A 17,803-nucleotide genomic window follows, 5' to 3' on the forward strand; every position below is an offset into this window, starting at 1 on the left:
CTTTGTTCTAATTATTATTGTAGAACATTAGCACATTTGCACCATAGCAACCTTGAATCAATGAACGGAAGGATGAATGATCATCAAGCATATTATGGAATATTAAGAATATCAGTTAACTATTTTATTTCCAGTTTTTGAAAAAAAATGCTTTTGGTGTGTTTTGCTTTTTTGAACTTCATATCCTTGTTTGATTTTAACACTGCTGCTGCTGCTGCTCACAAGGGTCTGAGAGGAGAGACAGAGTTTTCATGTGCCCCCCATATGTGGGGTTTTTGACAGTCTGACTTCCTCCAATAGTCCACAAATATGCATATTAAAAGAAAAAAAAGAACAATAGAAACAAACGTGAAGACAAATTCAATATATTATTTTCTTACTTTTGCTTTTTTTTTTTATTATTATTATTGCCAAATTGTAAAAGCGTAAAATTTGACTATGGTATTTCAAAGAAGGGTGGCTGACTGCCATAGCTGACTATTTCAATGTGTTCATCAGTGTCTTCATCAGTATGACAGCCAGCGGATGGAAATTTCCTTTTTGGTGGCTATTTATTAAAAATAGCACTCTGTAGTGTTCACCTAAAAGTAAAAATGTAAACAATTTTTTATCCAGGATGTGTGAAATCTGAACACATCAAGGGAAGGTCAGTCTGGCCCTGTCCTGTTTTCTGAATGAGCCAAACCACACAGTGACAGATGTGCCCAGGACAGAATAACGGCCATAGTTTTACTTCTTGACTTTTAACAGGAAGTATTGTTTCAGCTGACGCAAACAGTGTGAGGACCACCTCAGGTTAAAAAATTGTGTGGTTTCTAGCAACTGGAAGTGATCCAACTGTTGAGGATGGTAAGGGGAAAGTGTAGCAGGTGTTCTCCAGAAGACCACTATCATCTCCACAGTATTGAGCGAGTTAAGTTTCAGTTGTTTCTGACTTTTACTCCGAACTTTTGTTACCCTTCACTTCCATGTTTTTACTTACATGTCTGCTTTTATTTTCCTGATAGGATACTGCTTAGAATTTTAGATAATGTTTCGTGTTTACTGCAAAAGTGTGAATAAGCATTTAGATTCATATATTGGATTACTTTGCTTAAAAATTCATTTTCTTTTAATTTGTTGCATAGTTGTCTTTTAGGGTTATTTTGTTATACATTTGAATACAGTTATTATACAAATTATACAGTAATGCTTTAGTCACGTTGACCATCTGCCTTGGATTTTTCTCCAGCTGGATCTGCATCATTATGTTTGAACTTATGCATATCTAACTCGCAAAAAAAATGCATTGTCTCTGTATGCAACTAATCACCACTTCTATTGTAAAGAATCATGTTTGGAATGGACACAGTGCTGCATATTCAAAAATGTTCAGACACATAATTCAGACACACTGAATTATGTCTTTTGGTGGATTTTAGATAGATAAGACAACCCATCTAAATAATAGGTCTGGAGAGAGCCAATGCTGAGACTTTCCAGACAAAGGTAAGTTTATTAATACAGCATCAATCACATCTCTGAAAATAAAAAGCATTTCCCAGAAAATAACAGTCTTTTGTGTACACTAAAAAGATATATTAAAATGACTAACACTTGAAAACATTTAATCAAAGGAGGAAATGTTTCAATGCAGATTTTAAAGACAGTAATTTTTGCAAGTTCCATTTAAAATTTATGTCAAAATCCAGATATATACTTTTAATGCAGACTTCAATCACTCATCAATAAACAGGCAAAGGCGCTTTGGTGTGAAACTGTTCACACAAACAAATGTCTCACTTTGTTTAGTTCTGGTTCCGAAAACACAGAATACTAAAAATGTTCATTGACAAGCAACTCCGAAATGTATTTCAATCCAAGAAAATTTTGTATATTACAAACCAACAGCCAACAGGAGAATTTTGAAATCTTCCCTTTGAGAAACAGGAAGCCAATGCAGTTCTGTTATGATATAATGATAAGAAATGGTGTGATATAACTAATTTTCCTCATTTTGGATAGGACTCTGACAGCAGCAATTTGGATGAGTGGCAGATGCTGTATATTTTTATTTTTCATTTTATTTCTATAAAAGTTCAACAAACACAGTATTCATGTGCTCCATCCCACTGAAACGAAAGGCATGCATCAACTTTGACAGTGCACTGTTTTGACAGAACATATTATATTCTGTCAATGCTTTTAAATAATAGTAAACTAATTTATTAACAGACTGCATGTGGTAAAAAAAAAAAATAACTGAGTCTAGAACAATACTAAGGAATGTATTGTGTTCTGTGGTCTTCATCCCATCAATTGTATCTCTGTTATTTTGCCTTATGCTGTCTTCAGGAAAAAAATATTAGAACCATTAGTCAGTTACAAAAAGTAGTTTTTAGTGCAGAATTGCCGCATTTCACCAGCAAAAAGGAAACATCTTCGCATGAAGGCTTAGGCGTAAGATTAGTGTTGGATATGAGTTAGATTTGTGATATCATGGCACGCTGCTTGACAAAAAGGGCATGTTACAAAACAAAGACACAAGTTTAATTGCATATTTCTTTTTAGACATTATGTAGAAAGTAATCTACATATCAATACAGAAATGTCTGAGTTCTCTTATTTCAAGTGGATAAAGATCCAAGGACAGATATACATTCACATGATTAGGCTTTTTTGAACACAGACAGACATCAAGGCAAAAAAAAAAAAAAAAAAAAAAAAAGGCAGCGCATTTCTATAGGCAAGTATTTACAACTTTAAAAAGTACGTCCAGACAATTTGGGAACAAAAGAAGTCATATTCTTCACTCAACAATTGTAAATGAAATCAAATCAGAACCTTAACTATCTGGAAGGCTTTAAATCTACACAAAAGTAGCTCAATAGCAAATGCTGTTGCTGATATTTTCATAATAATAAGGGCTTGTGTTAGTTTGTTTTAGATGGTTTTTCTGTTTAGTTTTGATGGATTTTCTTTATATATTGCAAAGTTCTAGTGTTTTAGCTTTTGAAATTCACAGCAAACACGTGTGATTTAGTGCTATCTGTACCACATGCGAAAGCCAGCATGTAACTTACATTAACCACATGATGTCAGCACTGAGACATAATACTGCACACATAGATCGCAGTTCATGTTGACTTCTATTTCAACTAATTTGGATCAATATACTTTCCCGAGCAAGGTGTCTATACTACAAAAATGTCTTCATAAAACAAATAGGGAGACATAATGAGCAATATTGAATATATATATATATATATATATATATATATATATATATATATATATATATATATATATCAAATTTTAGTCTTTGCGGACAATCTTCTGATCTGCAGAGCTCATGCATTTTGGTTGATGCCAAAAAAAATGTAAGACATTGGACACGCCTTCCAATTGAAGAAGAAGCAAGGTAAATGTAAATGTAAAGCCATTATTTTGCTAGTTTGGTAGGTGCATATATGCGTGTCGAATGAAAAGGTAGACATAGCTGTCATCATTGGAATAGGGAGTATTTCGGGACGAATGCATGGTGTGTGGGCTGTCATGTGATGTCTGACAACATCACTGTCAGTTAGTTTGAATACAAGGAACAAGGACCTTATTATTGGCTGCCCTCTTGGGAGTTATAAGCCAAACTATTCATACCAACAGTCCCTCAGAGAAATGGGATTTTACTTAAGCATCATAAATTTTCAGTCTACGGGGGGATAGATTTTGAAATAATGACTCTAAAGCACAGTCAAATATGTTTGTCCAAACATCTCATCCAAAAGGAATGATCTTAAAGCAGACTGGCTGTTGTTCAATGTTACAGAAGAAACATTTAACCATGTTCAGTCTTGATAGATAGAAAAATTATTTAGGAGACCATAGAAGACTTATGTGAAAAAGAACCAACATTACAATTACATAAAGGTACATGGGTACTTTTTAAAAGCCCATCAAGGGATAAGTGCTGCAAATTAGCTGTTGCTATTGCATTATGACTCAGAAATGGGACTGCTGTTTTGTTCAGTTTGTCAATGTCAACGTGTGTCTGTCCCTTCCAAATAAACGTAAAAATAAAATAAATAAAAGGCCATCATTCTTTTCATTACTCTTTTATGTAATGTAATATTCCAAAATCACGGATTGTTTTTGTTCTACACCACAGTTACATACAACTTACACTCTTATGGTTTTTCAAATAAAATCTGGTTACAAAACATTAAACATGGTTGAAACAGAATTTGAAAAACTTCAGGGGCATGAATCTTTCTCCAATGCGTTAAATCTAACTGAACATATCTCCTAATTATCTATTAAAGTCTAAAGTTGTTATATTAGTCAAAAGTCAACAACTGCTAGTTCAGATCCCTATAATATTCAAATTTTAACAGTATATTGGAAAAACTAATTTCTTATATTGGAGCTGGAAAACAACATATCATTATAGTCAGGAGCAAATGAAAACTAGTCGGGTACTGACCTATTAAAAATGGATCCAAGCCTCATCTTAATATCATTAGCTGAAATAACGATGAGTTCCATTAATTTTTAATGCAATAACAAATATGTATATAAATATAACAACTGGGCAAACACATTACTATTATTTGTTGCATTTTGTCATTCATCCCTGAAGTATGCAATTTATTTTTTCTTGTGATTCTAAACTGACTGCAGGTGTGAATGTGTGGAGGGTGTTGACTTAGTTGTGTTGTTGAAACCTACTTAGAAGAGCAAATCTGAACAAATATGTAGATGCTTTATTGAACAGAACAACAACAACAACAAAAAAAGAATGAAGCAGTAAAACAGCTGCGCCTAGCCCAGGCATTTCATACTGTGTTTTTGTTCCTTGGCGTTGCATCTTAATTGGCAACATTTCAATTATTCATGAAGCTGAATTCTTTCTTAGAGGAAATAAGTTCAGTGATGGTGGCCTTTTCATGTCATTGGGCATTAAACTGCCCTCTGAATAAATTATCTTCTTTGGATAATGTTCATCATATAGCCTCAGAGCATCATTTCCACCGGCAAATTAAAATCCTACGCCTAATGTGTGTGACCGCAGCTAAAGCTTCCAAACATTAGGAAAAACATGAAAGGTTTAGATGTTACCTGAAATGATCTTACTGATGTCCTAATTATTTTAAAATGTGTGAGATCACCGGTGTCAAATTTTAATGATCTTTTGCTGCCATTTTAACGTACATATTTCACATGATTCTATCAGATTTCTGTGAAGATATTCTTACACATAACTTGTCCATCCTACAGAATTTGTTGAACTTTCTTTAATTATCAAGGAATATTTCCCTCTAGACTGATAAACAAGGGATGTCTAACCTATAGATGATGTCCTGAGTGGTGATGAATCAGCAGTCACATTGTGACAGTGGTACATTGTTGGATGACTTTGAAACATGTTTGCTGGTGGCTAAAATCTGTAACTGTGCGCCGAGAGACTGCAGCTGCAGACCCACAGGCAGAGCTGGCCTAAGGCATCAGTGAACTAATCTGCTGCATAGGGCCCGAGGGCAGCAGGGGGTCCCCAAGAGCCCTTGAAATTTCACACAGCATTCAGGTGCATATCAATAAATTAGAATGTCATTAAAAAGTTAATTCTCTTCAATAATTCAGTTCGAAAAGTGAAATTAATAAATGAAAATCAAAGTTTATTTATATTTCAAAGTAACGGGATTGTCTTCCACGTAATTTGAAAGACTTTTTGCTGACTTGATAGTCATCCAGCAAAGAGTCATTAACGCTCTTTAGAGGTAAACTAAACTGTAGTGGGTTATCGTTAAAGACAGTAAAGTATTTCCATGGAAAGTTAAGTGGGAGGTAAAAAGTATTAACAAAGTTAATTCAAGGCTTTGACTGTGGATGGAGTCAGAACTTTAAGAGCCACCCCACAAAGATATATTCAAGTCATGAGACAGCAATTTTGTCTTGAGACAGTCCTGAACCAGAAAAAAAAAAAAAGTTTAACCCGTCTCATCTTGCCTAAAGAGACAAAGTGTTTGACGTTAGCTCAGTGGCTTGAAGTCCTCTATTCAGATGAAAGTAAAGTTTTGTATTTAATTTGGAAGTCAAGGTCCAAGAGAGTGGCGAGGCACAAAATCCAAGTTACTGTCATCTGCTGATGTTGGTACAATGTGTTTCATGAAGTCCAAAGACAGTGCAGCAGAATGCCAGGGCATTTCAGAGAATCTTATTTTTCTCTCTGATGAAAACGGTTAATAAAAATGCTGATTTCATTTTTCAACAACATTTTTAACAAGAACCAATGTATGCTTTAATGACCATGGTGTCATGCTGATTGGTTGACCAGTAATCAATAATTTTATAATATCAGCATGCATCAGACTTGTTCTTTGCAGTTTGTAATCGAGCTTGACAAAAATAAGTCACCTTTTCGTAAGTGACCTCTATTTATTTAAGATGTAATAGTTACTTTAGTTCTACTTCCACTGTTGTAATTTATCGCCACTATAGGTTAATCGGTGTGTGCTGATTTTGTTCTTAGAACCAATTCAGTGAGTCAACGTCCAATAAAAACACTTCATCTCAAGTACTATTTATTTAATAATTAAAGAAAATTGACTAGTGTAATTGTCAAATGATTAATGCCTGGTGACCAATGGTATTATTTGGGACTTCCAAACTTCTGCTCACTACCCTGTTCCTCCTGAGGTCGTGTCTGGACACAGGCTGGAGCAGCAATGACATCATAGAGAAATGCTGGGACATTTATGCTTCTACAGAAACTAATAAAACCTGAGACAAGATAATCTAGAAAATATGTTTAAAGTGACATCTGTGTATAAAGAAACAAAAAACAAATCCATTGTTTTAGATTGTACAAATAGAAAGGACATTTCTGAAACAGATTTTCTAGTCTGCGCCACAAGTTGAATATTTGCAACTGGACCAGGAGGGACAGAGCTGACCTCTGGCGGATTAAATGATATTGTTAAGTCTCACACTAAGCCACAAGTGCAGGGTGGCCTTTTTTTTCTCATTGGTAGCAGATGGTGCAGAACGTGTGCAGTGCTATATGGGCTAAGGCACAGCAGCAGAGGAAGCAGGGGTTTTTCTTGTTTTTTTGCATCAGTAGATTATTCTCCGAGATGTGGCTGTAATGGTTTATATGAACGATAAGTAAACCCTATGACGGTGCTCCATTGGTGTAACGCCATGATAACTGAGGGAGAGGATTGAGAGAGAGAAAGATATGCTCAGACATGGAGAGAGCACTTCTGTCGTGAGACCTGGATTAGGCTGTGGGCAGTTCATGCTGTGGTAGCGGCTGCTGTTTTGCAGATTGCTCTAGATTCTCAGAGATTATGGCCTATGAATGAATGACAGACTGAATGAATGAATGGATGCTGGATTTTCAAAAAAACACCACCATATTTACACACTGAAGGCTCTTTGAAGCAGTTAACAAAAAGAAAACTTTTGATTTATTTTAAACCAGAAAAATTTTGACATTTTTCTGTGTACTACATGTTCTTTTTCGCCTCAAACTAAATTCCCAATGAAAGAATAATCTCTTTCTGAACAGGTGGACACCGGTGCGCCAACTGGATTGCCAATCCTATCAGTCATTTGCAGTATTTCATTAATTTGTATCAGATGAGATAAAGTGCTTTAGAACCAGCAAACTGTAAGGAATTTGTGGAGACATGGTTACTTTTCTGACTTCTTCATTTGAAGTACTATTTGCAGCAGTTCAAAGCAACGACCCATCGGTTTTGGTAGAATTAGGAACATGGAGCCAGCACAACTGGCTGTTCTAGCAAAAAAATTGGAGGACATTGGCAGATTTAAAAAAAAATAAAAAATAAATAAATAAAAAGCATTTTTGAAAATGGTTACAATGTGTATAAAATGGAGCCCAAGCAGCAGAAATTGGGTAAGAGGTTTGATCATTGTGTTGTGAAAAGGAAAATGGAAACATTATAATACATTGTGAAAAATTTTCTGTCTCTAAAGCAGATGCATGTGATTGGTATCCTACAAATTACTGTGTAGAGGTAATAATCCTCATGACTTCTCCCACTGCTTATTCTGTGAGTGTGTGAGCAAGTGGATATGTTTGTTGTAGTACAAGAGGCTGCATGACTGTAAAGGAATGTTACACTGTTTTCATTCTGTACCGAATGGGATTTAGGACAGCAGTTTCACTTCGTCAGTGAAACTTCGACAAATGAAAGGTATGAAAAGTTTTTCATACGGAAAACCTTTCAGTGTATTTTCAATTTTAAAACTTTTTGAATTTTACTTTACTTTGCCTATAAATGCATAATATATTTAACTTCCCTTATACTTACATTTATTTTGATAGAGTTTGCGTATTATTTTCAGATGTATGAGTTTAATTTTAGACCTGCTTAACAACTTTTTTTTTCTTTAATTGTCAACCATGAATTCCTTGACTCCTAATTGATAGTCATCAATATGCAATTATCAGACAAAGACTGGCTTGTTACATTCTTTTTGTTGTAAATCATGAGAAACTTGAAGCTTCCAGGTAGTTTATTACAATGTTTATAAATAGAGTATTGGATGACAGGATATTGAACTACCCTTATATTGATATAATTAAATGATATGCTCATTAATAACTTCTAAACAAAAAATACTACCATTGTCTAAGATAAAAGTAAGAACACTGTAAATCCAAATTAGCAATTAGTAATTAATACTGAAGCTGTGCACAGTAAGTGATTGTTTAGATTTTACAAAATCAAATGAGAAACCAAGCAAATCAGATTCTGTTTACATAAAGTCTTAATTCAAAACAATGAACGAAACAATGGGCATTTCTGAGTCAATATGTGATCACGAAAACAATACCTACAGCTTCTGGCAGCTATTCCACAACAACTACACCCTAAGGTAATGTTTTCAGGCTTGTTGGATGGAGATCTGATGGTGAGAAAGAGACACCTTGCAATTTGTTTGTTGCATTAATCAACAAGATCCCAACATCCAATTAGCCAAAGGACTCATCACCATACAAATGATAAACAAAAATCATTACCAGAAATATAATCATTAGTGAACAAAATTACTAAATTATGACAGACTGCCATGACCAATGAAAGAACAGGAATTGTACAAAATGCAGTTTATACTGCCATGCATGCCGCTTCTCCGAAATCTTTGCACATCTTTCTCAAGATAATATACAACTTCTCCAAGAGAGTGCAAAATGAAAATAATTCCCTATGGCCTCTCACTGGCTCTGCAATAGTCAAATGGCATGGTTAGAAAAAAATCCCAGAACTGAATGAACTAACACAGCTACTCTACAAAGCAAAATTCATGGCTACAGCACCAGGAATCATTATAATGCAACAGAACCAACACAATAAGCAGGAAACCCCTGGAGCCAACACAATCAGGAGAGACATGATAGAAAACATGCTTAAAGGGCAGCATATTTCAACCATAATTCGCAAAATGTTTAAGAATATTACCTAAACAATTTTCATAAACAAAATTATAAGAGGAAATTATAAATGGAACTCAGATTTTTTTTTGTTTAATTTTAAATGAAATCTTTTAATCCCCCACATTTTCCTACAAATAATACTCTTGCTGTTTACAGAGTAATACGGAAGAAAAAAAAAAAAGATTTAAGCAAAGGTGCTGTGTCACCAGCAGGGGGCTCTCAAAATGGCCATAAGGGTCAGGGCTGTCAACATATACATAGATAACTGTTCTACCTTTTGTTGATTTAGATGCCATCTATGTTTTCTGGTATTGTTGATGTATTGCAGAGATTTAAATATAATGCAAATGATATTGGTCCTACTTTGTATCAACCCCCTCCTCTCCAGACTGATATTGAAGAGGGCTGGCCCAGTGTGGGTTTAATCCTCTCCTAAACCGCTTCCAGACCCTGAGGAGGAAGCCTATTTATTCAGGATTGGTGACTGGATTTGGTTGTTGACTAAGAGGAAGTGCATAATGACCCAGCCTCACCCACCATGTTGCCTGTTGCAGAGAAATCACTCAAGCGACCCCTCCTAATATTTGTCAGAACTCTAGTAATGCTGTATAGCAATTCAGGGGTTATATATTTAAATAAAGAAGTATTTCTTATTACACTGATACAGTATTTATGATTTCTGACTACTATATTGATGAGCATTAAATCTTATCCCTAATTGGCCAGATGTTCAGTGAGCTTAAGGAAATACGGGGACAGATGTTTACAGACTGTAAATGAGGCTTTACATTATGCATACATTTTAATTTGTCCTCCACATGGCTGCAGTCATCACCAATTAGACACTCTTGAATGGATGCATGCAAAGCTGACAATTGCTTTTCATTCATCTATTAATGAAAAAAGAAATCATGAAGAAAGCATGGAGCATTTATTTGTGCAGTTGAGTGTGTGCTTGAGAGAGAAAAAGATACTTCAAGAATGCAGTTGCTCTATTGAACTAAATAACTTTTCTTCAATGTGTGAGGAATGCAAGAAAATAAAACAGAGGCTGCAGGACCACAGGAAGTGCCTGAAAGCAACCTCTCAGCCAAACTCACTTCATGACAATGTGGTGAGCTCACACACAAACTTGGTTTTCTTTTAGATTCGACTGCACAAGCGCTGTGTATTCCTACAATTCATTTCACTGACCCAAAAATTATGTTTTTTTTTCCACTTACACAGTATGTTTTCAGTTTGTACTTGGTAAAAACAGGCAAAAATGTGGAAGATTTGTTCTGAAAAAGGCAGATCATTTTAAAATGTTTGATTAGTCAGGCTAATCAAACATTTGATTAGCCTGACTAATCAAATGTCAGAGTTTATTAATCAGAGTTGATAATGAACAGAGTTTATTAGCTGAAACCAACTCCGCCTTATGCTTCTTTTACAAGTGTACAGAAAACAATAGGAAACATATTTCGGTGGACATTTCAACAGTCCTCTTGAGACAATTAAGGATTGTCCTCATTTTGTTTTATATTCAGAGATAGGACAAATAATTAACACAAATAATCACAAATCTGTAGTTGTGAGAAAATAATTCAGTCCAGGATTCCCCCATCTATAAAGTGACTTTTTTATGATTGTCTCAATATGAAATGAATTTAAGTATTTCAGATTTTAAACCAAAGCACATGAAATGCAGTCCAAATCATTAAAAACTGTGAACATAAATTTAGATCCAATTTGAAACCTGCAAATTTGATATTAACATCATCCTAATTAGCCAGTTGAGGTGTGCAGCTATATTTTAGTCGTGTTTACACAGAGGTGGGCTATGGCTCCCCGTGGTCAGGACAAGCAAATTAGCAATATAAAACTTTTTGAATGACTGGCAGATACTTGTTGTATTTTGAAAGTGCATCCGTCCATCTTCCCTTGACAGCTGCAGGATCGCTGGGGAACTGGTCCCTCCCACAAGTGGTTTCTGGGAGGAAGGTGGGGTACACCTTGTACCTACATCAAAAAACATAACTTATGAGCACCAAACATAAAACAATAAAAAAGTAAAAAGGTATATATCAATAAAATATGTCACAATTTATTGTAGAAAGAGATTACATTAAACTGAACAAGCCAGTTTAACAAAGTGAATTTAAGGTTAGATTTAGACGAATACAGAGACCCAGAATTATGTCTGAACTGTGGAAGAGAGCTCCAGAGACGAGGGGCTGTGCAGGAAAAGGCTCTGAACTCCATGGTTCAGAACCTTCTGAGCCTCCTACCGACGTGAAAAGACAAGCAAAAACTTCACGCAGGTATGTAGTAACAAAGCAGACCAGTGAAGTACAGAGGTGCAGAGCTGTGGAGAGCTTTGAAGGCAGGTAAGAAGGAGAACCCAGTGAAGATGTTTAAGTAAAGAGGTGATGTGTTCCTCTGCAGTAATTTTGGTAATGATCCAAGCAGCTGTGTTTTGGCATATGTGTGAATGATTAAGAATACCTGAGAGGCATCATATGCTACATCTGTTTGCATCCCCCTTCCACTCAACAATATTCATGTGAACCAGTGACATTAAGTAAGTCATAGAACGACAGGACAACCAAAAAATAAAAGGACACTCAGGAACCAATATTTTGTTTCTAAAGCCTATTGAAATCTAGCACAATTTTTCAATAATAATAATAATAATGATAAAATTTCTTAATTTTCTATTGGCTGAATTTTTATTTTCCAGGACCATAGAAAGCAGAAGTATCTAGCCATTCACAGTGAAATTACTAAAAACTTTGAATAGCGCCAAGTTTCAAGATTTATAGTACAAGTTAATCATTTTGCCTTTCAGATGAAAAAAGATTACTTTTAGATTGTGATTACATAACATGCATATACAAGATTCAATTATTCATACATGAGTGCTGTAAAAAGGTAGTTTGTGCATACACAAAAATTACCCACCGCTTCCTTGCTCATAAAGTGATAAGCAACACTCCCTAATATGTCCCTTCACAGACCTAACAAACAAACTGCTTACTCCAGCTCCATCCAAGCTAATCTAAATTTCCCTCCCAGCAGAGACAAACAATGAAGAAACAGCTCAGCATGTAACCTCAGGTAAAACCATGAACTGACGTTATCACAATTGTGTTATGAATTGAAGGTTTAATGAGATATTAGGGGGGAAAAAATCATGATTTTCATCATTAAATGCAAATGTATTTTCAAAATGTGAAATGTATTTGTATTACCCACCACTGAGTAACTTTATAGATCTTCTCTTGGCTGAAATTACAGATTTAGATCTTTTAGGGGATATGTTTCTTATATCTCTGTCCGCTAATAGAGTAAAGTTGTTGACAATTCTTCTTTGGAAAACAGCTCTAGATGAGTCAGAGCAGGTGGAGAGTGTCTGAGAGCAGCAATTTTCAAGTCTTGCCAAAGCTTCTCAATTGGACTTAGGTCTGACTTTGACTGGTCCATTTTAAACAAACAAATACACTTGGACTTAAACCATTGCACGGCACTTCTGGCTGCAATATTTAGGGATGTTGTTCTAAAGAAAACATTTCCCACTGCACGATGTTGTTGTCTTCAGCATCATGAAGAGCACAAGGTTTCTGCCACATACATTGTTTTGCCAAACAGTTTATTTTGGTCCCATCTGAAAGTAACTTCCTTCAGCATGTTTGCTGAGGACCCTCCAAACTGCAGAGCTTGGTCAAAACTATAAAAAGGCTTTATGATTACATTTCTGAAGGGAACAACTAATAGATGTGTCTTTAATCGGCATATTCTCTAAACTGTGCTTTGCAATTTGAATTTCTTTTAAGCTCCTGCTCTTGGTGACATAGTCACAATTAAGCTGTTAAAACTGAGAAGTAGTGTGTATGATGAGCTCACCAGAAGCACAGTTCTTCCAAGTGTTTGCCAATTGCTGTTGCCACTAGTCTGAAGGAGCAGAGTGGGGGAGTCCAGAAAATAAGTTTGACGACTGCAGCTCCAAGGAGGAGTTATATGGAAAAGGCAGCACTTGATGTGAGCAAGCATTTAGACACTTCCAAATGGCTACTACAGGCAATGACAGGATTACTTAAGAATGCAGGAAAGAATCAAAGAAGCAGTCAAAATGTGCTTTTAATGAGGGAATAACATCATAATATGACGTAAAAAGTTGGTTTACATAACTCCCACCTCCAAAAGATGGGAGCCCTTTTGCTCCCACCTTTGACATTGACCTCTGACTTTCTTTAAATTGCCTATATATATATATATATATATATATATATATATATATATATATATATATATATATATATATATATATATATATATATATTTTTTTTTTTTGTTTATTTTTTTCATCCAGACAAGGCAGTTTGATGGTAGAACTGGGGTGTAAATACTTATGCAAAGTTGTCTATAAATATTAGCATATTATTATCAACTCAAAAGTTATTATTAATATTGTCATTATTAATTAAACATTTATTTATTTCTTCCCCTTTATAACTTAATGTAAATGCTGACCATCATATAATATATGGTCTTCTCCATGCATATGGACACTTTCTGCATATCCAATATGTATGTATATATATATATATATATATATATATATATATATATATATATATATATTATATATATATATATATATATATATATATATATAATATATATATATATATATATAGACGTGATGCTTTGCATGATGTTTTGCTTAATACACACGGAATCTACTGAGCTCCTGCTGATTGGAACACATTCACGTTCATCGGTGTATGTTCCCATTAATGATTCAGCAGTACTTGTTAATATTAAATGTTAATGTCTGAAATATGTTCTGTTTTATAAGTACAAACTCGGAAAGAGGTCTGTCACATTCACTCTCCATTACAAGTCTGAGCAGGAAGAAAGTGGTGGTGGTGAAGGCTGTAATAAGCGCAAAGTCTTTCCTTCAACAACATGCAGCTGCGGCAGGTTGTGAAACAGTACCCGCGGCATAGCAGCCTAAGCTCAGTGGGAACAGCGTCACTACTCTTGGCATATTAACCAGCGTCCACTGTAAGCGCCAAACACACCGCGACGGAGGACGTCAGGCTCGCATCCCATCCTCAGAGCGAAATGCTCCGCGTACCGGATCTCACTCACGCTATCCTCCCGGATTCCGTCCGTCGCTTCGGAGAGGGGGCATTCATACGCACAGGTATACAAGCGGGATAAAGAACTCATCGATGAAGTAGGGAGGTTAAATTCGGAAAAAAAACCCCAAAAAAATTAACAAACAAAAAAAAAAAAAGTGGAAAGAGGTGTCACTCCCCGCCCCCCCCTGTCCGCGCGTCGAGGATGCAAGAGGAGTCAGCACAAAGACGCAACATCTGCAACTTCAGGATTTACTTGTAAAGACGTTTCGTTATTGGAGGTCGTGGAATTATAAGTAAACATGCCTGTGAGAAGGGGTCACGTTGCGCCACAAAACACGTTCCTTGGATTAATCATCCGGAAATTCGAGGGTCAGAGTGAGTATCTTTGCGTAAATTCTGCTATCTGGCGATTCTGTGGATGTCTTTCAATGAACACTGAAATAAAAGGAGAAAAGTGAATAGATGTCTCACTTTTTTTTCCCTTTTCATAAAAGCACTTAGATAACAAAGACAGCCAATATAGTTGTGTATTTCAACGTTATTGTAATAATGTTAAAAAAGAGAAAGTTTTCTTTATTGTTAAACGGAGCTTATTGTCTCACCTCTTCACAGATCGCAAATTTGTCATAGCCAATGCGAGGGTGGAGAACTGTGCGATTATATACTGTAACGATGGTTTCTGTGAGATGACGGGCTTCTCAAGACCAGACATCATGCAGAAGCCCTGTACCTGTGACTTTCTCCATGGGGACCTCACCGACAAGGAGGCGATCAACCAGGTGGCGCAGGCTGTGCTTGGCTCCGAAGAGCGCAAGGTGGAGATCACCTACCACCGGAAGGATGGTGAGTAACTAAGCATAGCAAAGCAATGTGGTCAGTGGGCATGATTAACGCTCTGGGCCTGGCCTTCCTTCGGCTACTTTTCCTACCTTTTGCTTGGGTATGGAGCTTCTTTGGCATATATTATCTTACACAAAGTTGCACTTAACTTGTGATTTATTCTACTAGATTTACAAAGAATCGGTTCTTTGTTGTTGCACTCTGTGTTTTTTTTCTTCTCTGTTGTTGTTTTTGTTGTACAAATCTTAACTGAATCTAACATTATTTGTGAATAGGCATGGAGGGGGTATTCAAAACTGATAAAATGAAATGCCAGACAAAAGTCCCAGGTAGACTGGAATTTTTTTGTGATGTTTGAAACAGAGCATAGCAGCACTGACCCTTCCCTATCTGGTGCCACACACTGGCTGGAAGATGGCTACATCTCATTCTGGCTGTAAGATGGCTACATCTCATTCTCACTTACAAGAAAGAAAATTAGCTGTTTGATATTGTTATTCATGAGAAACTTAGTCATGTGGCAGAAACTAAAGTAGCCCAGGCGTCATTCTTATTGAAACTATAACACCAAGTGTATCTATAAAAAGTGTGATCTTCTTATCTCTAAAACATCTGTGTTTTTGACAAAGCTACTATTTTCCAAGAAAGAAAATAATAAAACGCAGCGGTATTGAGCCTTATATCATAAGCCTACAGTGCCTCCCTTAGTCCAATATTCTGTCAAACACATTTGAAGAAGAATTGTCATGGAATCCAGTTGTGTTTTTAAAATTGCTTACATAAAATAAAGTGTGATTAAAATGACTATCTTCATTGGATCTTCAGCAGAGTCACACAATAAATTATAACTTGCATACAGTATACAAGGATATACAAAACAAAATAATGTCCACTGGACCATTAGCGGCTATGTTGATCCTCAAAACTTTCTAGTTCAGGAAGGATCTCTGCAAACATAGCTTTTAATATGCAAACCTTTTATGACTGACTGGAGATGTAAATAAACATTATAAATCTTGTTTGGGGCACAACTGACTGATGTGCCCCCCACGGGGTGCTTGTGATGCCCCGGAGCCTTTGTTGCTCTAGGCAGGGGACCACATCACCCGTGTCAAAAACTGTTACTGAGTGTGACCGGTAAGCATGCAAGTCAAGGAACATCTTATTTTACATGGTTCAGCCATGCTGCAGCTCCTCTTTGCTTCCCTTTCATGATCCTTTGTGTCAGTTGACCACAAACATATCCGAGTCAGTTACATGGAGGAAAGTCCACATTACCCCAGATGGGAGAACACAATGAGGGCTGTGGCTCCAGCTTGTACGTTTACTCTGAAGGTAAAAGTAAAAGTCTGACTTTGATGTTGCTGAAACATACAAAGGGCTTTCAAAATCTACTTAGATGTAATATTATTTATTTTTAGAAAATTACTATTTGAGTACGTATTTTTATTGACTGGTTTGGATTGATTGGCTACATTGGCACTGATTAATGAAAAATTGTCCTTTCACTGTGGTTGTGCAAATATAAGTAATAGAGATGCAAATCTATAGCAGATGTTGAACTTTGTAAAAAAACATCTTAAGAAGCAAGTAACTATTTCATATTAAATAGAACAGAGTTTCCTGGCTGATTTTGATCTTTGATCTTTTTTTCCAAGTTTTGATCTTGTGTGAGTGAGCAGTCACTGTAAGAAAAGTTTCTACTATCTCAAGCAAAATCTAAAATGATTTTCAAAATAATTTTTAAACCGTTTTCAGAAACTTTTATCAAACCTATAAGTGCCAGTCTCCCTGGCTATTCCATACAGATCACAAATCTTATCCTAAAAGTCTGTCAGTGTTTCAAAGTCTATCATATTTCATTAGAGTCAGAAGCGAGGGGCCTCAAAAGGTGTAAAGATGCACCTTTGCTGCATTATATTTAGGTATCTGTTTAACTAATTACAAATAGCTTCCACACTGACAAGAGTTCTGGTTAGGCCTACATGATTCTGCTCCTTCATGGTTCGTTCACTGATTGGAAAAACATAAATATTTTGTGTCTCTGACTGACCGGTCACCTTTCAGGTCCAGTCAAGTTGAAAATCAGCTGATCTGGCCACCATCTGATTTCCTTCTATGTGCCTATCTAACAGAGCCCACTTTCCTTTAAAATCACATCACAAGAGAGAAGATTAGAACAGAGGTTTTGCGAGGTCATATATGCTGAACAGGATTTAAGGTTTGATGGACTGTGGGAAACAGCAATGAAAGTGACAGATTATACAAAACAGATGAGCGGAGCCACGGTGGCATAATCTTTCCTTCTTTATGTGCAGCCATTTGGCAGCAACAGTTCTGGTCTGCAAAAACAAATGTTAAACTTGACTGTTGATTGGCATAGAAAGCTAAT

The 17,803-nt window shown here is 36.0% G+C and overlaps 1 protein-coding gene across 1 annotated transcript in view; it reads left to right on the forward strand.

The window, feature by feature from the left end:
• Positions 1-14,467: 14,467 nt before the first annotated feature.
• Positions 14,468-17,803, forward strand: part of LOC129361321 (potassium voltage-gated channel subfamily H member 7-like) — a 40,059-nt gene continuing 36,723 nt past the window's right edge. Inside the window, exons 1-2 of the mRNA XM_055032097.1 lie at positions 14,468-14,946; positions 15,184-15,414. Coding sequence (XP_054888072.1) covers positions 14,871-14,946; positions 15,184-15,414 — 307 coding nt within the window. The 5' untranslated portion in view covers positions 14,468-14,870. The remainder of the gene's footprint in view (positions 14,947-15,183; positions 15,415-17,803) is intronic.

Source organism: Poeciliopsis prolifica, unplaced genomic scaffold (assembly GCF_027474105.1).
Source record: "Poeciliopsis prolifica strain line A6 unplaced genomic scaffold, Auburn_PproV2 SCAFFOLD007, whole genome shotgun sequence".
NCBI classification, from domain to species: domain Eukaryota; kingdom Metazoa; phylum Chordata; class Actinopteri; order Cyprinodontiformes; family Poeciliidae; genus Poeciliopsis; species Poeciliopsis prolifica.